Genomic DNA, 11741 nt, shown 5'->3' with positions numbered 1-11741 from the left:
ATTATTGTTATTATTTTCATTATTATTTTTTTAAAATAATATTTAAAAACAGCATTTATTGTGTGAGTGGTAACAAAGCACTGCAGTGCTGCAGCATTAGCTGCACTACTGTGGGTGTGGTCTGAGGAAGATGAGTTTCAGTTTCATTTTCAGGACAGTGACTAAGAGTCAATGGTGAGGCACTTCAGTAAAGAGCAAATTACAGCAGTATGAGCTCACTGCCATACTGCAACATTAGATGTAACACCCCTCCCTCTTAGGTAGGTGTGGTTGGTATAAAGCATGCTGTCGCAGTGAGCTTGCTTTACTTTGCATTTCTGGATGAAGGAGAAGACAAAATGCCATTACACAAAGGTAAGCAGCAAAATTCTCAAACACATTTTTACATACAGTACTGTGCGAAAGTTTTAGGCACCCAAGACAGATTTTCAAAATCTATTTATTTGTGTAGTTAGTGTTTATTTGCTGAGAAAAGTGTTAATATTTGAATAAACAAAAAAACCTATAGAATATCAATTGATAATGTTTATATATATATTTATATATATATAAATAAATAGTGATGTTATGGATGTTAGTGTGTTTGTTTACCCATTTTCAAACCTCTCCTCGAGGAAGTCCAGTATTATATGTAGTTAAAAAGCAGCTCCTGGCTTGACCAATCAGTGCTTTAGTAAATTGAGCTCATGATGTAACTGATGATATTAACAAGTCTTTGTGGCGACTGTGAAAGTGTCAAGGAAAAAAGGCAGTCATGGGCTGGAGGTTAGGGAATCAGCCTCATGATGCTCACTAGAGTGTATGTGGTGTTTCACTTCATGGATGGGTTAAATGTGGAGGTGAAATATATATATATATATATATATATATATATATATATATATATATATATATATATATATATATATATATATATATACATGAAATGTATTTGCATGATATATTTAACCAGGCTGAAATATTTTTATTTTGATTGAAATTCAAATGAGAACTTGAGATTAATGTTCTGTTAACTTACAGGATCCCAATACTAGTCCTGGAGAACAAGTAGTTAAATATTTAATAACAGTTGTATTTGATCTAACACACCCACCTTAATACAAAGGCTTTGTAATACAAAGGATTTTGTTTTCGTGATATTGCTGATTAGTTGTTAAATAAATCATTTATTGTTGTTAAATAGCTGATTCATTGTAATTTAAAATTAAAAGCAATACTGAAGTGCTAAGCATTACTGAAGCCTTTTGAAATATACACAAATGAAGGGAATGTCAGAATAGACAGATCCACTAGAATGATGTGAGGAAGGTTGGACGTATGAGTAATTTATAGTGATTACTATGAAGGACTGACACCATCAGAAAATCTGTTGATAAAACAGACACTCAGTCTAAGAACCAACTATAGTGCAGAATACTGTAAATGTACAAAGGCCAAAAAAATTGATAGCTACATAAATATCCATTACATAAACAAGTGTTTATCAATTTTAACAACAAGTGAGCCCCCGTGACACACATTTCTAAATGAACAATGCTCTATTTCTATATTCTATATGCTCCATTTTTTATACTCTAAATGTTTTTTTTAATACTGTGACTTGCAGTTTACTAAAGAGCTAGTGAATCTGTGTAATTATACCATCTAGGAGTTTAAGCGCTTTAAGAACTAATGTTATTAACATTACAAGGTACAAAGAAAACTTTTCTATCTGTTTTCGACATGTTCTGTATGTTTCAATGACACAGCACAAATTTATTACATTCTTATTAAAGGATAAGTTGTTAAACTCTCAAATAGTACAAAATAAAACAAAATTTGTATTTACCCTAAATAACACAAATATCAATACCAGGTAATTATTCCAAGCAAGAAAGCAAGCAATTAATTAATTACTTAATGAGATATTAGGCCTCTTGCAAAAACTATCAATATAAAAACTCAAAATCACTGTGTGGGCATCATTAAAAGTAGCCAAGTTTAATATACCAAACAGGATCTAATTTTCAGTATAAAATGCCTATTTATATATAAAAAAGAGAAAGAAGAGGGATCATGCAGAATCAGATGCCACAATGTGACTCAGCTCAGTCCTTCAAGGCCTCCAGCTCTCCTCCCAGCAGCTCTTAGCTTCTCATACTGATTATAGAAGAGAAATAAAAATGAGAGCAGTAGTATCTGACCAATAGTGAGCAAACAGTCATAGTCTTTCTAACACACAACAACATGTACATTCTCTATATTACACACTTTTAACTCTGGGCTGTGCCACACTTTTAACTCTGGGTTGCTCCAGCCTTTTAAGTCTGGGCTGTGCCACACTTTTAACTCTGGGCTATGCCTCACTTTTAACTCTGGCCTGCTCCAGCCTTTTAACTCTGGGCTATGCCACACTTTTAACTCTGGCCTGCTCCAGCCTTTTAACTCTGGGCTATGCCTCACTTTTAACTCTGGCCTGCTCCAGCCTTTTAACTCTGGGCTGTGCCACACTTTTAACTCTGGCCTGCTCCAGCCTTTTAACTCTGGGCTGTGCCGTCCTTTTAACTCTGGGCTGTGCCACACTTTTAACTCTGGGTTGCTCCAGCCTTTTAAGTCTGGGCTGCTCCGCCCTTTTAACTCTGGGCTATGCCACACTTTTAACTCTGGGCTGCTCCGCCCTTTTAACTCTGGGCTGTGCCACACTTTTAACTCTGGCCTGCTCCAGCCTTTTAACTCTGGGCTGTGCCACACTTTAACTCTGGGCTGTGCCGCCCTTTTAACTCTGGGCTATGCCACACTTTTAACTCTGGGCTGCTCCGCCCTTTTAACTCTGGGCTATGCCACACTTTTAACTCTGGGCTGCTCCGCCCTTTTAATTCTGGGCTGTGCCACACTTTGAACTCTGGGCTGCTCCGCCCTTTTAACTCTGGGCTGTGCCACACTTTTAACTCTCGACTGCTCCAACCTTTTAACTCTGGGCTGTGCCACAATTTTAACTCTCGACTGCTCCAACCTTTTAACTCTGGGCTGTGCCGCCCTTTTAACTCTGGGCTGTGCCACACTTTTATCTCTGGCTTGCTCCGCCCTTTTAACTCTGGGCTGTGCCACACTTTTAACTCTGGGCTGCTCCAGCCTTTCAACTCTGGCCTCCTCTGCCCTTTTAACTCTGGGCTGTGCCACACTTTTAACTCTGGGCTGCTCCACCCTTTTAACTCTAGGCTGTGCCACACTTTTAACTCAGTTGGCGCGCTTGTGTTTTTAATGGCTTTAAACTGACGTCAGACTCAAAGAAGCGTCCTTCACATGCACTTATAAAGGAAGACGTCGTGCTCTGAGACTCATAAGCTGCCGTCCGTCCCGCCGCCGTCTTTTAAAGCTCAGAGTATAAACCTCGTCTCCTCTGCAGACCAGCTTCAGCTCCGCCATGATGACCGGTATAAACCTTTCGACGATCCGATCAGAGTGTAATTGGATTCAGGCGTTTACACGGATATTATTCTAATATTTAACGGATTATTTAGAGGTTAAGCCACCTAGAAACTGTATTCCGATTGGCCACAATAGGATTAGTCTGTTTCGATTGAGATGTTTACATTGACGCATTCTGTTCTGATTGAGCTATTAGTCGGATTATTAACGGATTATTAGGCTGCACCAATACCAGCAGATCACATGGGACCCTAAACCATCACAGACTGCGGAAACTTCACACTGGACTTCAAACACCTTGGATTCTTTTTATCTCCACTCTTCCTCCAGACTCTTAAGACCTTGATTTCCAAATGAAATGCAAAATTACTTTTATCTGAAAAGAGGACTTTGGACCACTGAGGAACCGTCCAGTTCTTTTTCTCTTAGCTCAGGTAAGACACTTCTGATGTCTCAGGTTTAGAAGTGGCTTGATTTTAGGAATCCAGGAGTTGTAGCCTCTGTCCTGGAGATGTCTGTGTGTGGTGGCTGGTGGCTCTTTATGCACTGACACCAGCATCAGTCCACTACTTGTGAAGCTCTCCCACGTCCTTCAATAGACTTTTCTAAAAAATCATCTCATGGTCAGCCCTGTTTCTCGTGAACCTTTTCCTACTACATTTTCCCCCTCCAGTCAACTTTCTATTAATATGCTATGATAAAATTTGGCTCTGTGAACAGTCAGCCTTTTCACCACTGACCTTCTGTGGCTTACCCTCCTTGTGGAGAGTGTCAGTGATCGTCCTTTGGACAACTGTCAAATGATTGTCTTCCCCATGATTGTGGTTGTGTGAGCTAAACTAGACCAAGAGATCCACATTATTTACACTGTTTGAATAAGGATTTACTCAAACTTGAAATTAAGTATTGTAATAATTTGAGATACTGAATTTCTGATTTGCATGAAATATAAGCCATACTGATCAAAATTTAAACAGAAAATGCTTAAAATGTCACTCTAATACACAATATAAGATGATTATATTTTTGAAATAAATTATGAAAAAAAGAACCTTTTCATGATATACATTTTTTTAGATGTATCTGTATAGCTGTTAGTTATTGTGTATGATAAGAAGAACACAGAACATTCAAAATGAGTTAGCTCTGTGGCATGTGGCATGCAGTAAAGTAAAAGTAAATCTAGGTACATTTTCAATTAGATTTACAGGACTTGCATTATTACATCAGTAGCGTTCAACCATACTTTGCAGTCATCACCCTGTGCTGTAAAGGAGCAATAGTGCATAAATCTATGTTCTCCATGTCTTTGTTTGATTCTGATATGAGGTCTACTGCTGTGTATGGAGTAAATTTTGTGCTAAAAGTTTGAGATAAAATAATAAAATGAAGAAAAAAAAGCAAAATATTAAGTATCAAAATGTCCAACAATATGCACAGATACCATGTTTAGATACATGTTTAGGACATGTATGAGGATAGTGAGACAGTGGTGAGGTGTGCAGTTGGAGTGACAAATGGTTTCAAGGTGAAGGTAGGGTTACATCAGGGATCAGCTTTGAGCACTTTCTTGTTTGCAATGGTGATGGACAGGTTGACAGATGAGGTCAGGCAGGAGGCTCCATGGACCATGATGTTTGCAGATGACATTGTAATCTGTGGTGAGAGTAGAGAGCAGGTGGAAGAGAATCTGGAGAGGTGGAGGTTTGCACTAGAGAGGAGAGGAATGAAGGTCAGTAGAGATGAGACCGAATACATGTGGGTGAATGAGAGGGAGGCAGGTGGAAAGGTGATGATGCAAGGAGTAGAGGTCGTAAAGGTGGATGACTTCAAATATCTTGGGTCAACCATCCAGAGCAATGGACAGTGTAGAAAAGAGGTGAAGAAAAGGGTGCAGGCAGGATGGAGTGGGTGGAGACGGGTGTCAGGGCTGATGTGTGACAGAAGGATAGCAGCAAGAGTGAAAGGGAAGGTTTACAAGACAGTAGTGCGTACTGCTATGATGTATGGTTTGGAGACTGTGGCTCTGTCTAAAAGACAGGAGGCTGAGCTGGAGGTGGAGGAGATGAAGATGCTGAGATTTTCGTTGGGAGTGACAAAGATGGACAAGATTAGAAATGATCAGATCAGAGGGACAATGAAGGTGGAGCAGTTTGGAGATAAAGCCAGAGAGGCCAGGTTGAGATGGTTTGGACATGTGTTGAGGAGGAATAGTGGATATATTGGGCAAAGAATGTTGGAGATGAAGCTGCCGGGTAGAAGGAGAAGAGGTAGACCTCAGAGAAGGTTTATGGATGTAGTGATGGTGGACATGGAGATGGTTGGTGTGAAAGTAGAGGAGGCAATGGATAGGGCAAGATGGAGGCAGATGTGTCGACCCTTAAAGGGAGCAGCCGAAAGAAGAAGAAGAAGACCATGTTTAGATACCATGACATATTCAGTCAGGACTCAATTTAGGACAGTAGCTATTACTGAAGAGCATTTCATAAATCTATAATGTTATACTAACTCCAGATAAGAAAAGAGTATTAATAAACATCCTGACATGGCAGAATGTTCTAAATAGAATCCTAACATTAGGATAACTTAACCTCTGTTTTAAGTGCACTAGCTGTTTTTATTATACAGTGTCCTTGAAACTATACAGGTGTACTGAAAGGTGCTTATCAAATTATCAACATATTATTATTATTATTATTATTATTGTTGTTGTTGTTGTTGTTGTTATTATTGTTATTCAGTTCAAACTGCGACAGGCAGCACAAGTTTACTATAACTTTTATTCATATTGCAAAACAGTGGTTTCACTTGTGAGAATGGTGGTTTTGTGCAGTTTAAAACATCCCAGACTCAACTGACCTGTTCTCCCCTCTTTAATCTCTTTACCTATAGGTTGATTAAAATGTGCCAAATAAAATACTGCAGTGAGGTAAATATGTGGCTATTTATTAGGAAGAATAACATTAGCTTATTCCGTGTACCTGCTAAAACTTTGATAAATGGAAACTGAAACTGGGGACAGTGACTCCCTCTTAAACAAAAGGCAAAAATGCACCTTTATTTTGCTTTTTATAAATGGCATTGTAAAGATTATTTGAAATAATGAGCATGATTCGTTTAGAATAATATTTTTTAGAGAAAATATTATTATAGAAAATAGTATAGTATAGTATTCTATAATGCACATTTTTTTCTGAATTAAACTTTACCTATTTATTATCTAATGTCAATTACTGTCCTTTTTTGTTCAATGTTTTATCTGTTGTTCTCTTAAGATTGTATTCATATTACTATGTATTTGTTAAGAAAATGTACAAAATATATATTGATTGTCAGCGATATTATGGGTACTTCTGCTATTAAAAGATAATAGCACTGTACATTTTTAACTTCTTATGTCTTTAGTATTTTATTTTTATAATAGTTTTATGCATTTCTTAGAATTTAAAAAGTATGAACCTCACCTAGATGTCTGTTTGTTTCTCTTTCAGTGTCTGAGAGGCTGAACTTGGTTCTTTGTGGGAGTGATGGAGCAGTGAAAGCCTCCATATCAGATTTCATACTGGGTCAGAGAGAGCTCAGTACAGAGTCCAGGTCAGTGTGTGTGAGGAGGGAGGGAGAAGTGTGTGGACGTCTGGTCACTCTGGTGGAGATGCCGGCTCTCTACAACACTCAGCTCTCAGAGGAGGAAGTGATGCAGGAGACTTTCCGTTGTGTCTCTCTCTGTGATCCTGGAGTTCATGCTTTTCTCCTCCTCATTCCTGAAGGACGCCTCACTGATGAAGACAAAGAAGAAACTGAGAAGATCCAGAAAATCTTTGGATCTACATTCAACAACTACACTGTATTCCTCATCAATACAGTCAAGTCTCAGCAGAAGACAGCAAAGTTTGATGATGCCTTTAAAAATATTATTGAAACCTACAAACGACAAGTTTATGTTTTAGATACCAGTGATAATTCAGTGCTTTTACAGCAGGTTGAGCAGGTGGTGGTACAAAACAATGGAAGCTTCTACACAACAGCCATGTATCTGGATGCACAGATGAAAACACAGCTGAAATATAAGGCTGAGATCAAAGAACTGAATAATACAATCAGTTATCTGAGAAAGGAAACTAAAATTCAGAAAGAAGGTAAGGGTATTTTGCTTTAACTTTAAGAAGTGTATGAAAAAATGGTCTCTTCAGTTTCCCAAAATTCATTGGTCTATTTACTATGTAACTGTAAAAAATGATAAAGTAAAAATATAGCTGCAAGCAACCATATACAGAAGACTGGGTCCTTTTCCAAATAGAGGATAAATAATAGGTAGTCAGAGTTTATCAGGAGTACTTCATATGTCATGATTATTGATCACACCATTGAAGAAGATATTTTTCAAGTTTTTATTTTTATATTTTTAGCTTTTTACTATATATATATATATATATATATATATATATATATATATATATATATATATATATATATATACTTTTTTTTTACCACAATTTCCCAGTTGCTCTGTCAGTCTTACAAACTGTCACAATTGGCTCCTCTCACTCCTCCATGTGTTTTGTGTTTTGGTCTTGCATGTATGTCTGTTTACATGTCCATGTGCTTCTTTCTTTGGTTTCCTCCCAGTCTGGCCACCTTGTTTTCTTGACTCCGCCCCTGATTTGTTCCACCTGTTTACCACCTGTCCCTTGTTTACCCTCATGTATTTAAGCCCTGTGTTTGGCCTTTGTTTAGGCTGGTCTTTGTTGGATATGTTTGTAGGTGTGTTTGATATGTTTGTTTGTGCTGTTTGGATGTATTGTTTGCTGTTATTCTAGCCCCTGTTCTAATTTGTTGTGTTTAGTCTGCTTTGCAGTTGGTTATGTATGCACCCCGATCTGTTTGTGATGGCTCTCTGACCATGGACCGTTATGACCCTGATTTTGGATTTGTCCACGCTAAAAGTCGCTCATCCCAGCGTATGCGTCCGCCTCCTCACCCCCCGGCGTTACACAAACCTTCTTATATATAAACTCAGAGATGCAAATTTCAGCTTGATCGGATGTGACTATGCTGAGAAACAACTACTTGGCTTTCAAAGTTTTGTATAACTGTTTACAGTATAACAAGGGTTTGGGATAGCTAACCTTAACATTACCTATGCTCAGGTCATCCAAAACCACTGAAACATCTGGTAACATTAGCCTCTGGCCACATCCAAAACTACATACTGTCACATCAAATAGTATGTAAAAAACAATACCACCATTAGAAGTGCTTTTGGTACTGTAGTATGTAAAGTTTAAAATGTGTTGTTTAGGACCCAGCCTCACGTTAGTCTTGTCTGAGTCTTTTAGCAATAGAGCTTTCTCAGTGTTAAGCTAATGTGGTTGGTTAGTGTAGTGGATAAACCTCTGCCTTCTACGCTGTAGACTGGGGTTCAGTGCCCCGCCTGGGTAATCACCCTACACTATACCAATAAGAGTCCTTGGGCAAGACTCCTAACGTGGCCTTCGCCTACTCGTGTAAAACAATCAAATTGTAAGTTGCTCTGGATAAGAGCGTCAGCCAAATGTAATGTTAATTTATTTTGTCATTTAGCCTAAAACCCTATTTGGGGGGAATTCTATTTTCATGGTTCAGTGGGAAAATGCCATCTAAACCTTTTGTTGGTAAATTTAATATGTTCTAAGTTGTAAATGAAACATAGAATAGGAATGTTACATATCGGCCTGACTTTAACCACAGAACAATAAACCTGGGGTCAGCTTCCTATTCACCAGCTTCTTGTTTGAATACCCATTCTACCTTAATCGGTACATCAGCTGCATTCCAGGGTGGAACAGGAAAATGTATACAAACAGCTGGTAAATAAGAATCTGATTTCAGCTTTGTCAGACAACATAAGTAAGCTCTTCTTTGAGTGTCTCCAAACTAGTCAATGCCAGTTTCTGAAATCAACAAATAGAAATAATACTGTATGTTTAGTTTCTCATAAGCCTCTTGAGTTCCCTTCAGAATTGTTTTAAACAGCTTTTCAGCTCTGTGACTTCAGTGGCAGATTCTTGGTAAACCTACCAATGGCAAACTCACTCCTATGCTGTTGAGAATCAGACAAAGCATTCATTAGTTAGAACTGTTTTAGTCAACAGTGCTCTGATCCAGAATGATGGTTGATTTTTTTTGACTGACCCTTGATCTTGGTGATCATCTATTTTATCTGTAAAGGCTGGTGCTGGTCTGTGTTTTTCTTCCAATTAACAGACTTTACTTTCTATTTAAAGACTAATGGGATGTACAATTATAAAAGAACACCTCTTGGATCCTAAAATTTTATTGAGCTCTTTTGTTGCGATTTATTTTTTGAGAATGACAAGGAAGCCTTTATGGCAATAATGACAAAGTAAGATTGTGGTTTGTTTGTGTGCACCTTTCTAATTCAATCTTTATCTTTCCTGTTTTACATGGATTTTTTAATTATTATTATTATTATTATTTATTTTTTTTGTAGAATTTTATCCAGGTAGAGGAGATCTAAGACTTGTGCTGCTGGGAAAGACTGGAGTGGGGAAAAGTGCAGCGGGAAACACCATCCTGGGGAAAAAAAAAACTTTCAAAGAGTTACTTTGCGCTAAATCAGTTACCAGTGTGTGTCAGAAAAAATCAGCTGACATCAGAGGGAGAAGGATCTCTGTGATTGACACTCCAGGACTGTTTGACACAAATATTTCTAATGTGGAGATCATGAAGGAAATTGCTAAGTGCGTCACGATGGCAGCTCCAGGTCCACACGTCTTTCTGCTGGTTCTTGCACTGGGACGCTTCACAGGAGAGGAACAAGAAGCAGTGAAGATGATCCAAGAACGGTTCGGTGATGAATCCAGAAAATACACCATGGTGTTGTTCACCAGAGGAGATGATCTACAGGAAATGGAAATGAGCATTGAGGATTTTATTGAAACTTCTGAGCGCAGCTTACAAAACATCATTCACAAGTGTGATAACAGATACCATGTGTTCAACAACAGAAATACTGAAGACCGCAGTCAGGTCACTGATCTACTGGAGAAGATCGACTCCATGATGGTAGTGAATGGAGGAAGCTGCTACACCAATGAGATGTTCCAGCAGACAGAGAAAGCTCTACAAGAAGAACAGGAGAGAATACTGAAGGAGAAAGAAAAGAAATTGGAACAAGAGAAAGAAAAACTGAAAGCCAAATATGAAGTTGAAATTGAAGATATGAAGAGGGCCATTGAGGCAGAAAAGCAAAATCTAGAAAAACAGAAAAGAGAAAAGGAGAAAGAGTTTAAAGAGAAAGAAGCACAAATTAAGAAGGAAACTAATGAGAAACTTAAACAAGAGTTGGAGAGAGAACTTAAAGCACAGAGGGAGAATTTCAGTAAGGACATGGAATTGAAAGACAAGATGCATAAAATACAGGCGCAGAAAGACCTGGAAAATGAAAAAGAAAAGTATGAAAGGGAAAAAGAACAGATAAGGAAGGATGCAGAGGACAAGGCAAGAATGCAAGCAGAAAAGAATGCATGTGATAAACTGGATTCATGTGCAGGGAGACTAGCACAAGACTGGAACAAAAAAATTCCTGTTTTGGGAGGAGTAGCAGGAGGATTCTATGGAGGCATAATGGATTTATTTTTTTAAAAATAGTGAATTTATCTATTTTAAGATGCACACATTGCTGTCTCAGTTCAGTTACACACACAGCTTGTTTGATAATCATAGAAAATTATTGACAATTGTATAGGTATTAAAAAGCAATTACAACAGTCAAGTCCCACGTCAGTACAAGCAAGTATAATGTCAAGTTTTAAACATTGTTCTCTAAACAAGTTGGTTTATGTTTTTTTTTTCAACACTGAACACATTAAAATGATTGCAAAAGTAATAAATATTATTGAATGATAGTTTATTAAAATATCATGTTAAAAGTAACATTTTAAATAAATATTAACACGTTTTTGTGTAATAACTTTCCAAATAAATAACCGAATTCATTATACGTGGATAATGACAAACCCAATGCTATACAAACACAACGTGGTGAAATTACACATTAAAGTTACTTTAAAGCTTTGGACATATAGTGTATATCAGTGATTATCAAACTTTTTACAGCCCTGTGCCTCCTCAAGTATTAAACTTTCTGCTGCATGCAACTTCTCTCTCCTTAAATCAACATATCCATGATGGATATATAACATTTTTAGCTTTGTAAAATCCATCTCTAATGATATAGCAAACATGTTTATAACAAAAAAATGAACAGCTAAACAGTTAACAATGCTACAACCTGAAGTAGCTCTATAAACACATTATCAAAATGCTAATGG

At 37.6% G+C, this 11741-nt stretch overlaps 1 protein-coding gene across 1 annotated transcript; it reads left to right on the top strand.

The window, feature by feature from the left end:
• The first annotated feature begins 244 nt into the window (after window positions 1-244).
• LOC119263851 (GTPase IMAP family member 8-like) lies at window positions 245-11238 on the top strand. Its single transcript, XM_037540426.1, has 3 exons — window positions 245-354; window positions 6900-7544; window positions 9899-11238. The coding sequence occupies exons 1-3, from the start codon at window positions 339-341 to the stop codon at window positions 11050-11052; spliced, it is 1815 nt and encodes a 604-aa protein (XP_037396323.1). The 5' UTR covers window positions 245-338; the 3' UTR covers window positions 11053-11238.
• Window positions 11239-11741: the final 503 nt, after the last annotated feature.

Source organism: Pygocentrus nattereri, chromosome 1 (genome assembly GCF_015220715.1).
Source record: "Pygocentrus nattereri isolate fPygNat1 chromosome 1, fPygNat1.pri, whole genome shotgun sequence".
Classification (NCBI taxonomy): Eukaryota; Metazoa; Chordata; class Actinopteri; order Characiformes; family Serrasalmidae; genus Pygocentrus; species Pygocentrus nattereri.
Note: the sequence above shows the minus strand (reverse complement) of the source record. Positions and strands in the feature narration are given on the sequence as shown.

What these genes read in the sequence shown, in the direction of transcription:
- LOC119263851 (XM_037540426.1), top strand. An exon ending in AACTAAAATTCAGAAAGAAG is followed by an intron (nt 7,545 to 9,898) that starts GTAAGGGTATTT and finishes TTTTTTTTGTAG; the next exon opens with AATTTTATCCAGGTAGAGGA.